The sequence below is a fragment of the Sceloporus undulatus genome, chromosome 4 (genome assembly GCF_019175285.1).
Source record: "Sceloporus undulatus isolate JIND9_A2432 ecotype Alabama chromosome 4, SceUnd_v1.1, whole genome shotgun sequence".
NCBI lineage: Eukaryota > Metazoa > Chordata > Lepidosauria > Squamata > Phrynosomatidae > Sceloporus > Sceloporus undulatus.
Window position 1 is genome coordinate 148311388 of NC_056525.1, and position 24020 is coordinate 148335407.

At 39.0% G+C, this 24020-nt stretch overlaps 1 protein-coding gene across 3 annotated transcripts in view; it reads right to left on the bottom strand.

Annotated features, from left to right (window-relative positions):
• Positions 1 to 4804: 4804 nt before the first annotated feature.
• The window catches only part of DENND1B (DENN domain containing 1B), a 223955-nt gene continuing 204739 nt past the window's right edge, over positions 4805 to 24020 (bottom strand). For all 3 annotated transcript variants that reach the window (XM_042463240.1, XM_042463239.1, XM_042463238.1), the window contains 3 exons: positions 13686 to 13774; positions 11962 to 12178; positions 4805 to 7859 (listed from right to left, as the gene is read on the bottom strand). In XM_042463240.1, coding sequence (XP_042319174.1) covers positions 7317 to 7859; positions 11962 to 12178; positions 13686 to 13774 — 849 coding nt within the window. In that variant the 3' untranslated portion in view covers positions 4805 to 7316. The remainder of the gene's footprint in view (positions 7860 to 11961; positions 12179 to 13685; positions 13775 to 24020) is intronic.

A 24020-nucleotide genomic window follows, 5' to 3' on the forward strand; every position in this document is an offset into this window, starting at 1 on the left:
GCCCCATGGGTGATGGCAGTTTTTATTTTTCCCCTTACACAAAAGCATTCATACGCTGGCTTTATTCATATCACAGTTTTGGTTCTGCATTATTAGAAGTGATTAAGAAATGCTTTCCAACACAAACCATTCCAGATATCATTGTACAGTATCTCAAAACATCCATGTCATCATTTCAGAAAGTTGTCCAAAATGAATAAAAGGCAACTATCAAAATATTTAGATAAGGCCAGATAATAAATAGCAGAGTTTCTTGTGTTCAGTATAGAGACAGTTTCTTGCTCTCTTCTCCGGGTTTGGGGAGTTAAATTATACCAGATTTTCACAGTACCAATGAAACAGCTTCACAGGTAATGTGTACATAACCACAAAGTTTCCAAAACGTCTGCTTGGAGAATGCATACAGAGCTAGATTAATTACACAGTGCTTCAGTTAAATCATTCAAGTACATTAATTTAAAGTAGCTCTTGATAGATGCTCGACTGGGAGAAGAAAATATACAGCAAAATACACAAACATAAAAATCAACATAATTTACAACCAATTTCAAAGAAAGTGGCAACATCTATTGATCTGAGCAATCATTTATAACAATTAGGGATGCCACATGCTGGATTATAAAATTATATGCATCTACCATACGTTTCCACCTATCATCAGTTGTACAGAAGAAGTATTATTTGCTTGCTTGAGAGAACAGAGACAAAATAAGCATGAGAAATTCCAATGGAGGGAAACAGAAATTCCATCAAGCTGTGCACTTAAAAAAGCATTGTCTGGAATACAGACATTCTTAGCTGTGAGTTTCTGTTGTCTATTAAGTAATTGGCAAAGCTCGTGTATATTATTGTAGCACAGTAATATGGCATCCCTAGTCATTTCCAGTCAATCGTAATACCATTTGTCTACTGACAACATACAGTACTTTTATCCACGAGACAACTGTAATTAAATGCTACATGCAACTCAACACAATCTTGAACCAAAACAAAACAAGACAAAAATAATCTCAAAGACCGACTGGGAAAGCAGATGTTCATACTTGTCAAAATCAATCACTTAAAACACACATACAACATACACAAGCAAGCAAAAATATTGCACAAAATCCAATGCCTTTTACTGAAATCTTGTACTTTCCCTCTCATCCTAGCTACTCCCTTATTTTGATGTCAGGGATGAAAGGAAGGAGTGGGGGGACTTTATAACCAACCAACAGGGAACTTTTCATTTCCTTCTTTCATAGTCACTCTCAGCTGACACACCCACGTTAATATTTCTAGATTCAAAATGAAAAAAAGGGTGCTGTACTCATGTAATGTTGTCTAGGGCTGAAACTAGGGTAGAATGCATTATCTACACAACCTCCAACCCAACAACATTATGACAGACCCTCACCTGGCAGAATATTATAAAGGCCTTTTGTCCAAAGATACTTTCCAGTTTTTGAGGTGGGGAGAGATAGTCCACCATAAATTTGTTGCTACAGATTTTTTTCAAAATGAACAAACCCTGCTATCTGCAACTTAAAAACTTACCTGAAGAGGAATCGCTTATACAGAGGCAACCCTATCATAAAACAAGGTGGCAGGAAATGTATCCACACTGTAGAAATAAAGCAATTTGACACCACTTTAACTGTCATGGCTCCACCTTGTGGAATCTTGGGATTTGTAGTTTGGTGAGGTATTCAGCCTGGTCTGTCAAAGCTCTCTTGTGCCTCACCAAACTACAAATCCCACTGTTCTGTAGGATAAACTCATAACAGTTAGAATAGTGTCAAACTGCTTTATTTCTGCAGTGCGCACACACCCAGGATCACTTCAACAATTGGTAATCGAGGCCATTGAAGTTGGCAGGGAGAGCCATCTGACCCATGGGTAGAGAGATCTTGTAGCACCTGAGGAAATAGACTGAAGTCTATGAAAGCTCATGCTGCCAATTTCTTTCTTTCAGTTAGTCTTAAAGGTGCTACAATATCTATGTATTCACCCGTGTGAACACAGCACAAGCCAGTAACTGTTCTACACAGGCCCAGTTGCAGTGAATGATAGCAATACAGCAGCATAACATCCTATTTGGCTGTGTCCTTGTGAGGTGGGGAGCTATTTGGATTTTTCATCACAGGTAGCAAACACCTGGGCTCAACCAGTCTAACCAGCCATAAGGCCACAATATGTGGTGTCCTGCTTTCCTTGGAAGATATAGGGTGTGTGTGTGTCAAAGCATCTGGTAACCCATTTGGGAATTACAGTCATCCCTCTATATCAGCAGGATTCAAGTTATGGAACCCCCCTGCAGGTACCAAATAACACAGGACCTCAAGTCCCATTAGCGTCAATGGATGCCAATGTGAAAATGGCCACAAAGGTATAGCTGTATTCATGCTCTGCACTGAGCTAAAAGGCCCATCCATGGATGCTCCAATCTGTGGATTGGTAGCCCACCAATGTGGAGCACCAACTGTATTATCTCAATCCCTTCTTTTGATCCCTTTGAGCAGCTTGAGAGAACCTTACTGGGCTCTCTTGTCTTCCTTATATTGCAGTCTACCAATGGTAGCAGGTGGTTCTCAGGTCAGTGAGGTGTTGAAATCAGTTTAACTCAGATTTTAAATGGGTTCTTCAATGTGTTGGATCCTAGTACCCTTCCAAAAAAAAAAACAAAAAACAAAACCAGGGTTAGCACCTTGGTCAGCTCCTTTAAACCATCCAAGTGGTGGAGTAAATTCATTGCCCCACTAACACAGGATGCACCAGCCACCACTGTGCTTTACCAAAAAACGGAGATGGCAGTGGTAATAATAATTGGGGAGAAATACATTTGAATAATTCCTTCTAATAACTGAATGACACTTCAAATTTGGTAGGTAAGCAGGAACCTGTATTCTTTTTGCTAAATTACACACAATAATTGTTGATCACAGAGGCAGAAAATCCCATTTCACTCCCGTGGCTTCTACTTGGCAACTAGCTTGCTACTATTTTTCATTCCTTGCACAATGTACACTATCTAAAAGCTTATTGTTAACCCTAAATTTGCAGCTAACATAGGGTTTTTAAAAATAACATTTATTGTTTGATCTAATCTATCTTCTTTAGGCACCATCTGCCAGGAAGTTCTCCTGTGAAAACTCTTTCTATGGAGGGGGAGCCATTTTAACAGGGCTGGTGCAGGAGAATCTCCTAGTGGAGTGTACCCACTATCTAGTCTAACAATGGAAATTAAGATTTTCAAAGGTGCTCATCAGTGCAGGCTGTGCATTCAATCAATTGGAAAACTACTGTTGACATTTATGGGAACAGAGTTAGCCAGTACTGACAGCTTTTGATAACCCAACTTTAGCAATCAAAAAGCTGTAATGACACTCTTTGTCAGGGAACACTAAAAGTTTCAGTTTTTAAAAAACACACTTATTTCACTATTTCCAATAGTACACTATTCACAAACGTTAGGTTTTGCTTCAGAAATGGCATTTCTCTGCATAACATTTACAATCTGTGCTCAACATAGCATCTAGCTCGCTTTCCATGCATAAATGTAAAGCGGAACACATAGGAGCTTCTGCTAGCTGAAACTAATTTCCATTAATTCTGCAGAACAGCTTTCTCTGTTCTTGGGGTATATAAGTTGTCAAAGAAAGGCCTTGGTGGATGGATCTCCTTTCAGGCCTGAGATGCAATTAGAACATTTCAAGTTTGGAGATTTATGACAAAGTGATATAGGGTTTCATTTACTACAGAGCTGAGGGAAAGCGTTATGACACCCCTTCCCAAAATGTACAGAAACATTTAATCTTCTCAAGGTACATGCAAAACAACAACAATACCTTAGGTCTAAAGTTCTGTGCAATTAGATTGTTAGTAGTTCTAAATGGTTTTAAACAGTCTCAACCAGGTAGGCTAAGCCTCTATGAAATAATTCAATATGTTTAGAAGAAAGGAATCTGTTGAACCAAAATATGTCTAATTTACCAAGATTCCTGAGATTATTATTATTTAAACCTGAAGTCTGTGGTCACCAAATTATAATTAATAATAATTAATAATAATTTGTTTTATTTATATACCGCTATTCCAAGGATCATAGCGGTGACCAGCAAGTAAGCTATTGCCCCCAACAGTCTGGGTACTCATTTTAGCCACCTCGGAAGGATGCAAGCCTGAGTCGAGCTTGGGCCCTTTTGCTGGTCTTGAACTCGCAACCTTGTGGTTTTGAGTGAATGGCTGCAGTACAGGCATTTAACCACTGCGCCACCAGGGCACATTTTAGAAGGCTCTAACAACACTGACAGTGAGAGGTACAAAAGCCAATACTGAATAGTGATATGAACAACAGCAGTCATCAAAAAGCTACTGATATGGACTATGAGGAGTCTTTACTATAAAACATACAAAAAAGAGTAGTTGCTGGTTAAACATTTGATTAATTGCTACTCTGGTGCTTTTAGCAAGGTAAATGTCCTTTTCATTAGTAAGAGAGCTGGCAATTAAACAGGGCAAACATATAAGGCACAACTATTAACTATCCCAAAATAATTTTTGTCTAATGTGTCATCAGTGATAAAAAAGTATGTGGCTTGTAGCTGGCAAACCTACAAGTTCAAACAGATGACAGTGAAGCTGCATTTTAAAAATTTATCACAAGACTAAACATTACAGTATTGCTGTAGGAATCATAGTAACATGGGATTTGATATTATAAGGACACCCTAAGCATATTCACTAACCATGTGAGCTATGGAAAAGCTAAACACTTCTGATACTCTTTCTTTGGTGTGCTCACAAAACCACCCATGCAGGATTTCACTGCTATTATTTATTAGAAAAAATCCTTCATGGTTGCAATATGACACTTCCATGTGCATACAGTTCTTCTTGTCATACAATGTAATGGGAAATCCCTGTGTGTATGAGGCTTTGAAAAATGCATCATGCCTGCACCTGTTTACAGGAATATGAATGCAGGTTTGCTGAGCTACTACTCCCTTTATCCAAGCAATATGGATCACTCGAACAAAAAATAGTCCCAGATTTATCCAGGAGTCTGTTTTATAGCCTATATTGGAAAGCTAATAAGGTGGGATACAATCTTCTTTGAGTGTTTTGGGACCTGCCAGTTTCATAGGCTCCCAATGCTGGGCTTGAGGGCCACCTAATCAGAGGTCAACCAACCAGAGACAACGTGTTTTCTTAAAGTGGACCTGGTGCCAGGGAACTTTCAATCAGTTTTGCTAGAGAAGCAGAAAAGAATTTCCCTGGCACACTGGCTGATATCAAGGCTTTGGGCTTTTTCCTACACTCCTCTCCAGCTTAGCGTAGTTTTTTGGCTAGTGTGTGTCCAAATGGCATAGCACACGAGAGGTGTCACAGTGCTGCTCCAGGGTCCTTATGGAGCCTTGGTAGCAGTGGAAAAAGAAGTCGCGTTTCGCAGCTCCTTTTTTCCAGCACATCGTTGCTGCGCAGTTTGGTTGGCGTGACCACGATCCGAGGCAGAAAGGGGCGGCCTCTGTCTGCCGCTTTCTCCCAATCTGTATAGGCCATATAATTTCATAGTGTCAGAGGACAAACCTAGACAAGGGGTGTGAGAGAACAGCACAAGGCAAAAAAGATCTTACATCTGAGCAGATAGGTCCCTCAGTGAAACAATGAGACCTGCTTCAGGCTTGAACTGATATTTATATAGCACCTCAAAGACTCCTAGCCTCTTTATAAATATGTGGGAACCATACCAAAAGGCTCCCCACATCTGATTCACTGATATATTTGATGGGGCGTCCCGACAATATATGCATCAAGGGTTCCTAAGACAGACTTATCAGAAGAGAATTTTCAAAAGCTGTCATTCATGAGTATTATGCAACTTGTAATAAGGTAGTTGTAAGTTAATAGGTGGTATGCAGCTATATTGAATATATCTCTTTAAATGCAATGTTTAAGCCCTTAAGGTTTCTTGTTTTCCTTTGCTTATGACTAGAGATAAATTTTCAGTCTTAACATTGAGAGATCAGTGTGTCTGCTTTTTTTAGTTGCAGGTATCATTCTGCTTTTAAAAAGAAAGCTTTAGAATTTGGTCAAGTGGCACATCTAACAATGATCCAATTATTTAACACCAAAGTTAATAAGAAAGGTTAGTAGGCATGAAACTCAATATGGCAGATCAGTTTTAAGACAAAAATATTTCAGAAATGGAGATTCCACGCCAATAAAAACTGTTCTACTCATACATTTTTACTTTCAAGAAAACTGAAGATGCAAAATGTTGACAGTTGTAAACTTCATATTATATTTCACCACACTAAATAGGTTAAAATGCACAGTACCAGTATTCAGGTCTGGAAGACAGGGCCAGGAGGTGGCTTGGAAAAAATAAAAATAAAACTACTTATTTCAGGACAAATTCAGACAACCCATTAAGAATTCAACAATGGGGTGATAAACTGATCACAAAAGTTTTTTCTTATTGCTGGCTATGTGAAAATGGTTATTACCAAGGAAGACAACACATGGCAGAGGCTCCCATCTGACCAGGCTCACATGGGAGAACTGAAATCACTACATAAATCATGGTCACATGAGTGACCATCAGTAGTCAGAAGAGTCCCTGTGTTTTGGAAACAAATGGCATTTTCCTATGTTCGAACATTTCACTACTGTGAAATAATGGCATCTCTTTCCCAGATATCTGCAATTTATCCTCTAGAATATTTATTCCTATAATTTTAAGGCAATCAGATCATGGATTCACAAAGGATTTATGAGTTCCAGAAAAACACCACTGCCTTTATTCACTGTATGATAAAATGCAGTGCTTATGTCTGAAGATATGGTTCCTTAGGCACAAGGGGAAGGAAAAGAGTAAAAATTATCAAGTGCCACATACCAGCTGTAGCTTAAACATTTAGTACCTTGATTCTTGAATGTATTAATGGAACTTAGCAAGCTGTCTTACACCAAAGCAGATTATTTAGCTTGGAACTGTCTACATGGACTGGCCATGTTCAAGCCGGCATCTCTTCTAGGTTTGGAGACACCAGGGATTGAATCTGAAATTTCCTGAATGTATTCTAAAGGCTGAGTTACAGCCCCATGTTATGGACTTAATATAGCAAAGAAATGTAAGATGAGATACATTCAAAATAAATAGAGAAAATGCACACATGAGAGAAGCCACAACTAAAGAATTAATAAAACTGAAGATTTGTCATTTCCTTTTGTGATCTTTTGGTTTGCGTTGTGATATGGAATCCTGAGTTGTCTTCCTTCAGCTTTTGAAAGAAGTGCAATTTCTTCCCTATAAACAAATAAAAAAAATCTTATGCTTTATTTCCACTGTTACTGGAAAAACTATCCTCTGAAATGTTTAAACCATGGCTGAAGACAGAAGTCATTTTACATAATGACACCACTTCATGAAGAAGCCCACCCTCCTCCAGGATTTCATTTCCTGTTTTAGGTTCTCTCTCCCATGGAACTAGCGTGGATGGATTCTGGCTCAAGTTTGATGAAATCTCATCTTCTGAGGTATTGCTTAGTGTTTTGTTCCATTTAGTCTTCTTTCCTTGAAAAGCTGCTGGAGAATACAACTGCACAGTCTTTTGAGATGAAGCTGGAGATTCTGTGTGTGGTTTAAGGATGTCCCCATCATTAACACCAGAGGGACAGGTAAGGCTTTCTTTACATAGGAGAGAGGGTGATTCCCTGTGGCTACCAGAAGGAACACATTTCCTTGGTGATGGAGGAAGCTGCTTTGCACTAAGGATGCCTTCTTCTTGCCCAAAATTCCAGTCAGCTGAGTCAGAAGTCCGACTGCTACAAAGCAGAGCAATATTGCTCTCACTTGGCGTGTTAGATTTATTCTGAAATAAGAAAGAATGTTTATCCCACAATGCACTGCAATCTCTGGAACATATATTTTTACTGTGGAATCATGCAGAATATAAATATTGAGCAAAGCATAAATGAAAACAGTTTGGAGCAGGGACTTGCCGTGATTAATCCTGCTGTTCATGAGATAAATGGCTGCATAACAATCCCTGGGTCACAGCCTCTTTATAGAATTCAAACTTTGATTCTCCCTTCTCCATCTCAGATTAAAGAGTTAAATCTAAAGTCTATTCAGAATAAAAAAGAAGATACTGTATATACTCATAAGTGTAGAAATTCTAGTCACAAAATTGATCCAAAAAATCTAAGTCGACTTATCCATGGGTCAATGTAAGTATTGTATTTTAATTCCTGTTTAAAGAGGAACCATCCCCTGGTGAAAGGCGCGAGTATAATCCATCCTGAAAACACTGACCACTTTCTATTCTCTCATCCATCCAGTCTTTAGTGCGAACACAAACAGGTATGTCTACTGGAATTTTGTAAATTCTTTTGCATTGTTTTCCTTTGCCTCATGACCCTAAGTTTCATCCCTGATTTATTCATGGGTCGTTGCAAAATCCGTAATTTTGGCCTCAAAACCTGCCCTCGGCGTATACATGAGGTCGACTTGTAGTCGAGTATATACGGTATGCCAAATCAGTGTTTGTCAATAGGTTTTACAGCCAAAATACACTTTTCCTCTGTTTTAAAATTCATGAACACGTTTTAATCATGGCAAACACTACTCCAGTGCTTCTCAAGCTAATGTGGCAGACAGGAAATTTCTTTCCAATGTGCTAAGGAGCAGTACTCTATCTGTGCCATACATATTACTGTCATATTAACTTACTTTCCTGGAAACATACCAGGAACTGGTCATCAGTGGCTCATGAAGCAGGCCAACCACTTTGAGTAGCACTGCATTACACTGACAACTTTCCATACCCAGATAGATCCAGTAGAAGTTTTTACTGTTGGAAATGATGAAGGTAACATTAGGTAAGTCCAGCTTTGTTGCTCCTCTCACCACCACACAGAACTAATCCTACACTCCACCCTAGTTTACATTTTCAGGCTTAAAGGCAATTACAGGATGGAAGTGTTGAGAACACCTTTCTACAACTCCATTAATCTATTACCAGGGGACCTACTGATGTTCTGAAAAATATTTTTCAGGCAATTACTGCATGGACTTAATGCATATTGTGTGCCCCGTCCATTTTTATTATATTGTTGGGATTTTGCTGTTATATTATGCATATTACCATACTGTACTGTTATTGTTGATTTTTGTTAGTTGGCCTAAGTGGTGTGAAAAAACACAAAAGGATAGAATATACCATATATACTCATGTATAAGTTGACCTCATCGATAAGTTCTGGGGCCAAAATTTTGATATAAACCATGGATTAATCTAGGGTAAAACTTTTACCATAGATTAATTAACTTTAAGGTTTTCCCAGGATAGACTAAGCTCTTGCGTTTCACCATTCTGCTCAGAGAAGGTGATGGTTCCTTTTTTTCAATAAGAGTTAAAATACAGTACTTACATAGACCTGTGGATAAGTCAACCCATTGGGGGGGGGGGATTATTTTTTACTCAGGTTTTTAGATTTATATTTGAGTATATACAGTAAACTATTAAGTAGCAGCCACAGAGAGGTGCAAAATCAACCAGCAAGCAATGATAAGTAAACCTACAGGGAATTAAGGAATTTATTCCTCTGAATTCCCACCACTGAATGTGTCTTTTCCTGCTCATGTACTTGGAGTTGATTGTTTCCATAAGCTTTACAGTACAATCCTAGAATAATTTCTGTGTAGTGACAGACTTTACCTGGGCTTGAAGGTAAATGTTTTTGTTCCAGTATCAAACAGTTTATGCACCTGAAAGCATTATGGTGTTTTGACTTGTTCTGGATTGGGGGGGGGGGGTTAGTCTCTCTGTAAAAGATCAGAGCTCCCATTTGGGGACATTCTTGGATCCAGCTGCTACAGGATATACAAATGTCTGTGATGCCTCTTTATACCCTTAGGGTGATATATTAAATACAACCATATTTTACCAGAATTAGCCTTGCTACAACTATCCACTATGACATCCTCCTGATTACACATAGTGGTTTGAGTGTTGGGCTAGGACTTCAGGAGACCAGAGTTCCAATCACCACTCAACCACAGAAACCCACAGAATGATCTTGGCAAGTCACAGTCTCTCAGCTTAAAAGAAAGGCAATAGCAAACCTACTTAAAATAAATCATGCCAAGAAACCCTAGAATAGAATCACCATAGCACAGGCAACTTGAAGGAACATGTCGACAACAAAATCTATTGGTGAATTGTTGTTTTGTGCCTTCAAGTTGTTTCCAACGTAGGGCAATCCTAAGGCCATAAGGCCTATTATGGAGTTTTCTTGTCAAGATTTGTTCAAAGACGGTTTGTTATTGCCTTCCCCTCAGATATAAAGCATGTGACTTGCCTAAGATCACCCAGGAGGTTTTCATGGCCAAGCAGCGGTTTGACCCCTGTTCTCCAGAGTCATAGTCCAATGCTCAGACCACTATACCACACTGCCTCTCTTGGTGAATTATTGTGTGTAAGGCTGTATATAATGTATACGATGCTGCCTTTGATATCTTTTTTTCTCTGTTGTTACCAGTTTGCTTGGGGGTCTGGGCTAACTATTGTTTACCTTAAAAGACTTAAACTCCTCAGGGACAGGTAACTTGAGGATACTTTCTTCTCACATACGCCTACCTCAACCTTTGTATTACCTTTTAGGCACTTCTCTCTTCAAATAAAGGTTTGTGTGCAACTGCTAGACTTTTCCATGGTGGCTCCCGTTGTGAATGCTCTCCCATGGAGCATGTGCTTCTTCAGTATTTTTTGCTCCAGGAAGAGCAATTTTAATTTTTAGTACTTTGAACTTCTTTGCCCAAATACTTTGCCCAAATATTATTTCTTTTATTTGGGTGTCATGCTTTTGCCAGTTTTCTGTTTTAGACTTCATGTTTGGATTTTACTTTTTAAAATCTTTTTAAATGTTTATTGTAAACTGCCCAGAGAATAACAGTTATCAGGCAGTACAAAAACATTGTACAAAAACAGACAGGTACAGGCAGACAAATAGCTTTCTTCTAATATATTTCAGTGAGCAATCACATTCTCCTTGATTAAATAAAAACTGTGGACCTCAAGTCCAGGATTTAAATTACACAGAACCAGGAAAAACAGCAGCACTTTGGCTTTGTTTAGGACTCACCAGTTACTTTTTATGAGAAAGGAAATCCTCTTTACCAAAATGTACTTCTAACCGCAACTCATTGTCATGACAGTTTTAAGCTTAACTAGTAAGTTCCAAAATACATTCAGTTTTGATAGATGGCCCAGATTGTCAGACCTAAAATCTTAGATACTGTACATCTTCACTAGCACTCAGATGCCAAGTTTCATAGATAAATTACCCTCTAGTCTGAGTAACCATGAAGAGAAATCACTGCTGTTTACTCTTTTTCAATATTACTTTAATATCTTTTAATATTCTTCTCATATGAAAGGTATTCCACAGGTCTCTGCATTTTTATGGCTCTTTTCATTATGCTGTGTTCTGTTCTACAGCTGGCTCCAGAACAAACACTAGCTGCCTTTCCATATTAGCAAGAATATCTGGTAATCACAGTAGCATTAAAATTCATCTAGGACCAGAAAACGTTTTTCGTCCACACACCAAAGAGCATGTTGCTACCCAAGGGCATGCTGTTATGAGTAACACAGCCTTCCAAACTGCTGCCCTCCAGAGAGGATGGACTACAATACCAGTGACTCCAAGAGTGCTATCTGAGGATGGTGGATGTTGAAGCCCAACTCATCTGGTGGATACCAGCTTGGGGAAGCCTACTGTAAATGAAATAATCAAAATCACAGAGGTGGAAGAGACCAAAGGGGTCATTTAATGCAAACAGCTACCACACAGGAATACACAAATAAAGCACCCTGAAATATGTCCATCCAACTTCTTTTTAAAGATTGTCAAATACAAGGAAGTTTTACACTTGAAGTGTTAAGTGTGAACTGGGGTGTGGAAACTAACCTTTGTCTTGTAATCAATATCATCCATTGATCGAAAGAAGTCCAGGCTCTTTGCTCCTGAGAGCTTCCCTTGATCAGAACTGTGTGTACTCAAAGTATCCAAAATCTCTCCCAGCAAGTCCATTTCTTCAGGGTGAATAGATGTCTTGGCCATGTCCCCAGAGTCATCACTATCATACAAATAATAAGATGTTTCCTCACTGTCTTCCGAAGATAATCTAAAGAAAAACAGAAAGTCATTTTTTCATTGTCATACCTTGTGACAACAATTAATTTGATAATTTATGAAGCTTTTACAAAATAATTATTATGAAGCTAATTATAATATCTTCTCACACTGCTCTTGAACCTTTATATTCATCCTCAAAATGTTTTAGCATAACATTGTAAAACTTCAACGTCTAGCACATATAGATTAAATCAATGTCTTTCTGACATTTATTTAAATGGCATGTGTGCTCAAATTTATATAAACATTAACACATATGAAATTATTCTGGATCTTAGTAGGAAATTGAGTGACTTCATATTGTGCTTTTTGTCCACATTAGTGAGATGTAGCAAATTTTAAATTTTTATTATCTTGCAAAGAAGAGAGAAGAATGCCCTTTCTTGTCTTTCACTTAGGATGGAAAGCTAGGAAATGGCCAAGGGCAGAAACAAAAAAATGTACACCTTTAATGCATTGTGACAGTGCCTTTTGTGTGTAAAAATCTCACTTTGGAAAAGTGTAGACTCAGAAGGAGGTTTTTTTAAACCTGGTGTTCATAAATACAGTGGGGGTGTTAAACTGCTGAAATCTGTTTTATACCGAGCTTTCACCAAGATTTTCTTATGGACAGTCTTTCAGACCTCAAGTATTTTTTATAGAAAACGGCATGATAGTTCCCTTCACAAGAAGGTTTTAGAACAGTGTTTAGCTTCTCATAGCTAAAGCTCACTTTTTCTGGAGGCACATTTCACTGTTACAGATGAAAAATTAGCTTTTAGCAACTATTCCTCTATTTCTTCCTGGGTTGCTGCTCTGACCTTGTAACTGGCAAGAGGAAAACCTCAAGTGGTGTCTTGTACATGGGCATGATATGCATCCTACTTTAAGGGTGGCTAGCTCTGCCACACCTCCATATTGATAGAAAATAGCCAGTGTCTACTACCACACAACACAGCAACAGAATTAACCCCTCAGCAAAGCCAGTTCTGAAGGTGACTGATACAGAACAGGAAACTGTGCACAGATGCAGTGGGAAATCTCTTCTTTGGGTGAAGGCTTTGCAGCACTCTCTCAAGAAGAATTTATTCTGGGGCACATTAGCAGCTCTTTCATGATGTAGGAAGGTATCCTGGCACATATCTGGCATCCTTGATTGATGGTCTGCTTGAGAGTCTTCTTCCTATGATTTAGGCTTTCCTGTATTTATTAATTTTCCTGGTAAATCTCACCTTAGTACTTGTATACAGCTTTTAATTTTGTTTCTTTCCCAAATAAAGATATTACTTAAAGGCCTTCCATCCAATATACTCTTCTGACTGCTGCTTAATAATGTCTACATTAGGAAGTTTTGCCAAACCCACATTTAATAATTCAAAATGGATAATATTCAAAATTTACTGGGATGGTTCTGAAGTCCCCCCTCAAAGAAAATAGAACAGATTCATTAATCTGACTTGAACGTATACTCCTTTCTGAGCTGAATGCAGCTTTGATCACACTGAGCATCAACTTACTTGCTTCCTCTCTCCATTTCATCATCAGCATCCTCATCCAAAGTAGAATCAAGATTATGCACGTTGGGATGAAGATGTCCAAACCGTGTCTGCAAAAAGAACATTGTTCTTTAGGGTTTCTTGGCCAGTTTTCCTGTAGCCTGCCAAGGAATCCAGAGGTCTAGTGATTCCAGTCAAAGCATCCACAGAATTTGTTGTAGTCATATGTGAAGCATGCAAATAAATTCACCATTTATCCAAAGATTTTAAGACCAGATGGAGACTCTGTATAGATTGATTTATATGACAACTGTTCACTCTCCACAAGAAGCAGTGGACAAAGCACAGCTGGTCTCTGGCTTGGGCTGAAGTTGCAAGTCAACTTGCATGGATGAATTTTGGGTGCCCCTATTTAGCTGTAAACAAGTCAACTTTCTAAATCTATTCAAAATTACTTACATGAAATAAACCCCTAATTTAAAATGTATCAAAATATAGTAATGGTGCCCTAAAACACAACAGACATTTCTGAATTAGTACATGGAAAACACAAAGAACAAAACCATAAGAAATCACCTCAAAAAAATTAAGACAGTTGTATATTAAGATCTTATAAATGTTACCTCCCCATTACTAAAACAAAAAACAAACAAAAAGCTTCTTCATACAGCATGCAAGGTGAGGGGTAAAAACTAAGTGGACATCTCTTAATGAAGGAAGCTGTAAAATGAGCACCACCATGCAAAATCCTTACTTAGTGTGATGAAAAAGAAATGAAGACATTGAGTTAAGAAGTATCATAAATTGAAAAGGCACAGGGGAGGAATAATGGGGAGGAACATATTTTTTAGGATGAATACATTCCTAAACTAATTCATTTATTTACTTCTTGTTAACTGGTGTCAAGTAGACTTTGATTTATGGTGAGCCTGTAAGTGAGAGACCTCCAATCATCTTGTTATCAACAGACCTGCTCAGCTCTTGCAAGCTCAGGGCCATGGTTTCATTTATAAATCAAATCACCTGTAATGTGATCTTCCTCTTTTCTTACTGCCTCCACCTTACAGAGCATCACTGTCTTTTCTAACATGCCTTCTCATGTTATGTCTAAACTACAGCAGCATCAGCTTAGTCATCTTGAGTTCTAGGGAGAGTTCAGGCTTGATTTGTTCTAGGACCCATTTTGACAGAATGACTGATTGCATTTTTATGCCATCTTTCTCCCAAGGCAGTTCACAAAAAATAAATAAAACAAATTTGGCTAAAAACACAGTACTGTAATAAAATTAAGAAAATTAAATATCACTATTTTAAAAAAGCATACACTAAGCAGTATAAAACCATTAAAAAGCATACAAAAATTAAAATTAGAGTATGCCACCCCCTCACACCCACATAAGAAAGCTTGCTGCAAACAGTTGTTAAAAGCTTGCTTAAACAAGCCTTCTGGCCAAAGTAAAGCTAGCCACCCATGCCAGAGAATTCCACAGGATAGAAGCAACCACTGAAAAGGCTCTTTCCCATGTTCTCATCAAGCAGACCTATTACGGTGGTGAGACCAAGAGAACTTACTTAATGAAAAAAATTCTATCCTGTTTCCCATTACAAAAATACCCAGGTTGGCATATACTGTAGCATAATTTGAATAACTTATTTTACTCAATTCTATAATCCCATGTTTACCTGACATAAAGATGTAATGGCAACATCTTTTAAAGAAAAAACAATGTGCATTCCTCTTGTAAAAATAGAAGGCTATAATAAAATAAGAAAGGGAAAGCACCTTTGGGCAACGAAAACCGAACACTCCTATGAAAGTTAGCAGAATCCCTCAAGAACTGGAGACAGCTGCGGAGGGGTGGGGGGCATTTTTCATTCCCACACCTCTCCCAAGGGCCACAACAACATCTGATGTGGTCGTAGGTCACACTGCATCACTTTTGTTTTAGTTTTTGATCAACTTATGGGTGATTGTGGGGAAACTGTTTTTATAGCTTTATGGGAGACTTGGAGGGTTACAGCAGCTGAACTGTGTTTGCAGCGTATTAAAGCCACATGGGAAGAGGCTGGGTAAAAAAACTAACATTTGAGAGAAGCTGGGGCTCTTTCAGGCTTCTCTTGCACTTCAAGGTCTTCTTAAAATGCCCTGCTGCCTGCCACGCCAAAAGCAACTCATGGCTGAACGAGGTGAGGTGAGCAAGAATATATTTCTGATGGATCTCTGGAATGGGGAAATGACCAGAACAGTGGACACAATCTTTCCTAAGCATCCCTTCTCACCAAGTGGAGCTAAACCCGCCCCTTAGTTCTCTACATTGCTGGCAACAATGAAAGAATTGACTGGAAACTAGAGCAACACTGGCAGAAAACTCAGAGTAAGTCTGACTAGAAACGGGCTCAAACCTATCTGAAGTCCCATGATGGGGCAATAAGGGTTACAACAAAATATTTTTCATCTAACACCATTGCATGTTCAAAGAACCATTCAATGGAACTGTTTTGAGGGGTCAAGGATTTGTTACACACTGACCCAAAAGAGAATTTAAACCATTCAACAGCCTGCTGTGAAGAATTTGCTTACTGCACCACAGATAAAATCAGTCTGATTCACTCTGACTAGTGTGCCAGAGCTGATACAAGTCCAGTGTTTATGGGCAATTTTCAATTTGTGCAGCCTGAAGATTGGACAGGATCCTTGGAGAGGCGAGAATTCCCACATGTGTACTAGACCATTTCCCTTTCTGGATTATTTAACAGGACAGAGGGGAATTGGCGGAATGGGTAAGGGAAGTGATTAACGCCTCTTTACAACAAGGATTCCAACTCACATGAAGAAGGCTGTTATAAGACTTCTTTTTAAAAAAAACCTTCCCTGGAGCTTACTATAGTGGATAACTGAGGGCCAGTCTCCAACATCCAATTCTTGAGCAAGGTAATGGAGTGGGTGGTGGCTTTGCAATTCAGGAGGTTCCTGGATGAGACAGATTATCTAGATCCATTTTAGTCTGCTTTCAGACAGAGACAGGCAGCTTTGGTCAACCTTCGTGGTTGACCTTGGTTGATCATTTATACAGGAAATTTGGTAAGAGCTCTATCATGTTTTTCCACCCAATTCCAAGGAATCTGTTTCTGTGCTAAATCGGTGCCTGGAACTGCAATGGCCTAAATGTCAATAAACTGAAGCTTAATTCAGACATGAGAGAGGCGCTCCTGGTCAGTTGAAAGATAGAGCTGGGAATAGGGATTCAGACTGTGTTACACTCTCCTTGAAAACACAAGTTTGAAGTTTTTGTGTGTGTGTGTGGGGGGGGGGGGGTTACTCCTGGATTCAGCTGAAGCCTGAAGGCCCAGGTTTCAGCAGTAACCAGGAGTGATTTTGCATAGTTAAAGCTAGTGTGCCAAACTAGCCATGGTAACACATGCCTTGATTACATCCCACTTACACTCTGTGTGGGGCTGCCTTTCAAAAGTGCTCAGAAACTTCAGTTGGTCCAAAGAGTTGTAACCAGGTTGTTAACTGGGGCTGGCTGCCACTCTCTCATTGCAATGGCTCCACTGGCTGCTAGTCTGTTTCCAGGTACAATTCAAAGTGCTGGTGATAACCTATAAAGTCTTATACAGCTTGTGACCAGCCTATTTGAAAGACTGTGGCGGGGTACAAACCGCCACTTTGCGGCGCTCCCCCGCCGCCGCCATTTGCTCCGCGCGGGAGCCGCAGCAGCCAAACCGCGCGACTCCCACGCAGAGCAAAAAAGAAGCTCCATTTCGGAGCTTCCTCTTGCGGCGCCTCTATGACGTCGCGAGGCGCCTGGCGCGGACTCGCGACGTCATAGGCGCCGCGACACGTCTGGATGCTATGCGCCCAGTACGTAAAGATGGCGGCGCCCATGTAGAAGGGGCGCCGCTATCTTGTACGTATAGGATACGTACTAGGGTTAGGGGGGTGCGGAAGCACCGCCCCTTCCTAACCCTAGTACGTATCCTATACGTACTATATGGCGGTTTGTATCCCGCCTGTATCTCTCTTTATGAACCCATCAGAGCTTTAAGATAACCTGAAGAGACCTTTCTCTTTTTCTCATCACCCTCGCAGGCTCATTTGATCAAAAAAGGGAGCAGGCCTTCTCGGCGGCTGCTCCCACTTTGGAACCTCCTCCCTAAGAGCCCAGGATGGCCCCCTCCTTGGAACTGAAAACAAGCTTTTGGAAGTTGAATGAGGTGGTTTTTAATGATGTCTATGCTGTTTTATGTTTTATGGCATAAAATATTTTATAATCTTTTAATGCCTTTTAATGTTTGATGTTTTAACCTAATAAGCTGTTTAGTTACTTTTTTAGACAACTTCATATTTATACTTTTTATCAAATTTTCTGTAGTTATTAATCTGCATTATTTTAGATATGTTTTTAGCCACACTGAGTCCCATTGTTAGGAGGAAGCTGAGTTATAAATGAACAATAATAATGCTAATAATCTGAAAGGAAAATAAAACTATCAAGTACTATCTCTTTTCCAATAGTGGAAGGACTGTGCAGGCTCATTCCACTCATGTTCTCCCTTACAGGCTTTAAAAATGTTGACATTTAAAGTTCTACAGGGATCTACATAAGGAACAATCCTTGCATAAAATTAGTGGAGAAATGTCAGTGCTTCCAACTTTTGAAAGGTTTAACAGTATCATCAGTTATTTAAAGCCATTTCAATAAGAAAACCATTTTGCCATGTTTTGCCTTGCCCATTCTCAAAACAGTCCTACAGAAAACATATTGCTGTTCCATTTTTAAGTAACTGAGGACAACTAAGCCCCTTCCCTCAAAGGACCAAGAGTTTATCAACACAGCCAGTTCAAATGATCAGCCTTCATGGTTTCTCATCCCAAAGCAATAAAATATCAAATTCATTTATAATAGACTGAAAAGAGGGAACTTGCCTCATGGGGATGGGGGGAGAGAAAGGGCCAGATGATGTTCTTGCGTGCATACACAGAAAAGTCCGTAAAGTGCTGGGCTAATAACCTAACTGATCTCAATATAAAACCTGGAAAAGCTGCTTGTCAGTTTCATCAGCCTGGTTAAAATTTGGAAAAGTGTTACACAGCTGAGAAGGGGGAGCAAATTTGATAAGGGGCTTCCCTATACTTTGCTTTGAACTACTGCCAGTCCATTTCTGCTCCAGCAGGAGTCTTGCTCGCAAGCTGAGCACTTTATTGTTTCAGCCAAATTTCTGATTGTTTCCACTTCTATGTCCATATTCAACCAGAGAGAGGGAGTGGGAGAGAGACTAAGGTCAATCACGCAAACACAGACAGTGTTACTCTACTGGTCCCTTTGCTGATGTTCTTCAGCCAGGCATTGGACACTAATGACACCTCATGCAGAGCTGTATAAAAGCAAACTTCCAGCAAACTGTGAAGTCCTTGAGCCAATCTACAGGGAAGAGCTCAATGAATAGTGCCCATCCAACTAAGTAAATCTTAGGCAGAATTCCTTTCTATACTCCCTGGGAGTACTCCTTCTAGCCCTGGGGCTGTAAAAAAAAGGTATGGGTGATGTCAAGATAGAACTACTGCCCACAGAGGTGTATACAATGGCACTGTATTTATTCATATTATCAAGTTATTACTTACATTCCCACTTTTTCTCCAATGAAATCAAGGCACTGTATTGTCAAGGCACAATGCAGTCAAAGCACTCTACTAGTCCTTCCTCTGTCCTCATATCTACCATGTGAGGAAGATGAAGTTGAGAGAAAGTGATTGGCTCAAGGTCACCCAGTAAGTTTCATGGCTTATTGGGGTTTAGAACTTGAATCTTCTAAGTCTTAGCCCAACACTTCAGCCACTACATCATATTGATTGTCATGACACTGATACACTCTCATACACTGACAAGCAGTTGACATTAATGCCTCTTAAGTTATCTGAAATGGAGGACTGGCAGTACCAAGGACTGGGCCCATATTTGTGCCCATTGGCTCCAATTCTTTCTTGCTTTTCTAGAAAATTGCTGCAGACCAGCAGCCAATGTCTCACTGACTGCCATTGCTCCATGGACCACCACTCCAAGCAGCACCATATGCAACCCAAGTTCTTTTTTAAAAAATGTTACCACTGCCATGGAAGATTTGAATCATAATTGATACTTATGTGCTCGGCATTTAATCTGGAAATGTAACAATTTGGTAATTCAATTAATTCCAAAGATTAAAAAATAGGAAAAGGAGGACAAAATTCAAACAATGTTACTGCATTACCCTTGTAATAAGTTAGTATGTTGCTTTCAGTTTAGCTTCCCTCCTTTGCCTCCTCACATTATCCTCAGATCAAGCCTGTGAAGGTCAGGTTGATTGAGAGTGACTGGCTGAAAGTGAGGATCTTTCAACATGCTAACCACTTCACCACACTGGGTCTCACTGTAAAAACTTTGGTTGAGGTGGTCAGGGACCTTTTTTGAGATTAGTCAGATAAGCTCAAGGATATCAAAGATCTGTTGCTCCCAAGGTTTGAGAGCTTTCTGGAATGTGCACTGCAACACAAAATCAGTCCATCCAAGCCTCAAAACCAGCTTTCTGGAAGTTTTCCACTTTCTTCTAGATACCTAATGTTAGCAGTCAAATGACAATGAGCCGACTTTAATCCAATCTTGGAAGAAAGGCGGGACAGACAATCAATCTAATCTGACATTTCCTTCACAACTGAGGCCAGTTTTACAAAAAGAAAAAGTCATCCAAAAGGAGCAATAGCACTTATATTTTTATACCACTTTATAATGATAAGCATTCCATAAGCTGTTTACAAAGTGTTGGCTAATCTCCAGCAAACTGGCTACTCATTTTACAGGCCTACAAAAGTGCCCCAATACTTGTATTAAAAATAGACATTTCAAGGAAAGAATTGAAAGCACATGGTAAAACTGAGGAACTTTTCAACAATAAAGAAGTGATAATAAAATCAAGAGAATTGTTTTAGCAAAGTACATTGAGATTTCCATTGATGTGGGTAGTGGGGGCAGTGATCTGTGTGTCTCATCATCTGTGATACAAGAGACAGTATGTGATATGTTTTTGAGGAAGATCATCGGCAGCAGAACTTTTCAAAAGAGATTACTTTCTTACAAGGAAGAAATGCCACTCTAAAGAAAAAGAAACTCTTAATAAATTCCAAAAGAAGAGCAGTAAATCTTTTTTAAAGCTCTACTAGATGAACCGACACAGAACTGTATCATAATAATAGTAATGATGGTGAGGTACAGACCGCCCAGAAGAGGTGCCTCCTTGGCGCCAATCTCTGCTGCACAGCTGCGCCGCAGCATACAAATTGTGCGGCGCAGCTGCACAGCAGAAAAGGAGCTAAAAAAAGCAGCTCCTTTTTGCTGTGCTGCAAAGCACCAAAGATGGCGCATATACGTCGCAGCTGCATAGCTCTGTATGGAAGAGGGCCGTTATAATAATAATGATATTAATAATGATAATACTGATATTATGAAGCAGTATACAAATGAAGCCGCTGTTGCTAAAAACTGTCAAAGTCATTTAGGATAACCTTCTTTCACTAATGTCCCCTGTCTGCATTTATTTAAACTTTTAATTTCTGTCTTTTATGCATTTTCAAATGTGCTCATTCTCTGCCATTTTTGGAAAAAAGGAGGAAAAGGAAACAGAGGGTTTTTTTTTCCTGATCAGTATTCTAATAATAACCAGACTTCTATTTTCTAAAACGAAGAAAAATGCAGCATTTGTTTAAAGCACCAGGTAATTTTACAAAAATCGTATACTTCTATCCATTTATGAAATCTATGGGGTATTGGTTTTGGGTTTTTTCTTCTTTCTTTCTATTGGAAAAATAGCCAGTTTTGTTTATTCAATTTAATAATAACAGGTTTTCTCCATTCTTATGACATCTTCAAAACTATTTTAATATTATGTTGGCACAGCAAAGGCAAGCTGCTCCACAATTGTGGAACTCTGTTTCCAGAAAGCTTGAGCCTCATTTTTGGAAGACATGTAAACCTTTTCTCTTATGCGCTGACATTCAACTGCAAGGATTTGCTTTAATTTATTTGAGAGTTTTTATTGAGAGTTAACCTTTTTTTTTCCCCAACATTACCTGTACTGAATCCCTAGGAAGGTATATGACAGAATTGGAAATGACTAGAGATTTGTTTTAAAAGAGAGAGAGGAGAAGAAAATGGAAGGAGTGATACCACTTCTATGACTAAATTTACATACAGGTTTGCACTAGAGTTTCCTGTGGTATATATATCAATCAAGTATATATAGCAAAGGAAAGGAAACCAGGAGTGCTACATATGACAAAGAACACCATTGTTACATTTGTTTTCAGGCATGTACCTCGTAGAATTATTGACTATTGGGAAAGGGCACAACTGCAGAAACCACTAGGTGCTGCTGGTGATACCCTTTAATAACATCCTGTTTATGCTAGTACAGTACTTTGCTGATACATCCAAATGGAATAAATAGCCATGCTCCTTTTGAACTGTAGAAAAATAAATCTGTAAAAATGATTAGGTCGAACTGAAATTAATTGATGACTGACTTACTTGATATATATATATATATAATGTATTTCCTGTGCTTTTCTTCCCAAGTCTAACTTCAGTAGCTTCTCTACTGGGGCTTACACTTTAATACTAGTGGACAGTACCATTTTAGTTCCAGAAATGTTTGGATGATACTGATCCTTTTTAGCCTGGGTTTGAGACAGGATGCCTTCATTTGAGGTTGGCACTTAATGTTTGGGGCAGTGGAGTGTGACCTTACTGGTTCTCTTGAATTGCTGATCAACTTTTAACAACTGACTATGTATTATTCTGGATGATCTGTCTGGGGTAGGAAATAAATGCATAGTTAAATACAGGATAAGTCTTCCATATCCAGAATTCTGAAACCCAAGATAATCCAAAATCCAAAATTGTCCACATGAGTGGCTGAGGTAGTGACACTTTTACTGTCTGATGGTTCAGTGTATACAAATTTTGTTTCATGAACAAAATTATTAAAAACATTTTGTATTAAATTAGCTTTAGGCTTTGTGTATAAGGTCTATACAAAACATTTAAGTCCCATCTCCCAGATATTTTATTATGCACATGCAAATATTTCAAAATCTCCAAAAAATAAAATAAAAATAAAGCCAAAATCTAAAACATGTCTGGTCCAAAGCATTAAGGAAATATGGGAAATTCACCCACTTGTCCCTTATTCCTGACTGGGGGGAAGTCCATTAAGATGTTTCTAGGACACCACTTCTTAACCACAGTTGTGGGAACCGTACTTTAAAGTTCCATCTTACCCCTCATTTTTATCAGATCTCCATGAAATTGCACATAAATAAATGTCCGGGTTGATAAGTAATGAAAATGCAAACAATCGATTCTGCCTGTTTTCCCCCACTACCTAATCAGTAGGACAGGGGAGCTAGTGTGATGCATTAGTTTAAGTGTTAGACTGAGGATCAGTATTCAAGAAATTTGCTAGGCGATCTTAGGCAAGCCATTCACTCTCATCCTGTGTAAAAAGAAAGCCATGTATAGCACCTTGAACTCACTGAAGAAAAGGGGTTAATGAATCTACTTAATATATAATAAAATAAACAAACAAACAATTAATCATTGGGCAGGTGTTTAGAATCAGCACTAAATAAGCTTAAGCTTAAGACAGAAGTGTTGTATGTGAAATCAAAGGCTTTCACGGTCAGAAACCATAGTTTTTTTGTGGGTTTTCAGGCTATGTGGCTGTGTTCTGGAAAAGTTTGTTCCTGATATTTTGCCAGCATCTGTGGCTGGCATCTTCAGAACATGGCCACATAGCCTGAAAACCCCACAAAAAACTATAGAAGTGTTATAGATTGGGAAAACTGCTATCTGCTTATTCTGGATAGGTTACATCCCCCATCCAAAGTCAGACACACAGTTTCGATGTACTTCAAGAGCTGGAGCCCTTTATGTAAGTACATGCGGTATCAATTCTTAGGACTACTTATTACTACCCTATGCTGGTTCAGCAATCCTATCTAGAAAATGCTGGCCATATGAAACAAACCTTGCCTACATCCATATTAGGCTCTTCAGTTGCCTGTAAAGATGATTTGTAAAAGTGCAGCTTGTACGGCATATGGGGACTAGAAGACCTACAAGAGTGAGGGGTCCAGATTATATTTGTTATGGTATCAGTTACACTGGATGTCTATTCATTTCCAAGATCAATTTAAGGTAATGTTTTTGGCTTTTAAACTCTAAATGGTTTGGGACCACACATTATCTGAAGTATTATTTATGACTGCATGGGCTTACCCAAACATAAGGACCAGCACCACAGGCCCTGCTCTCTCCTGAT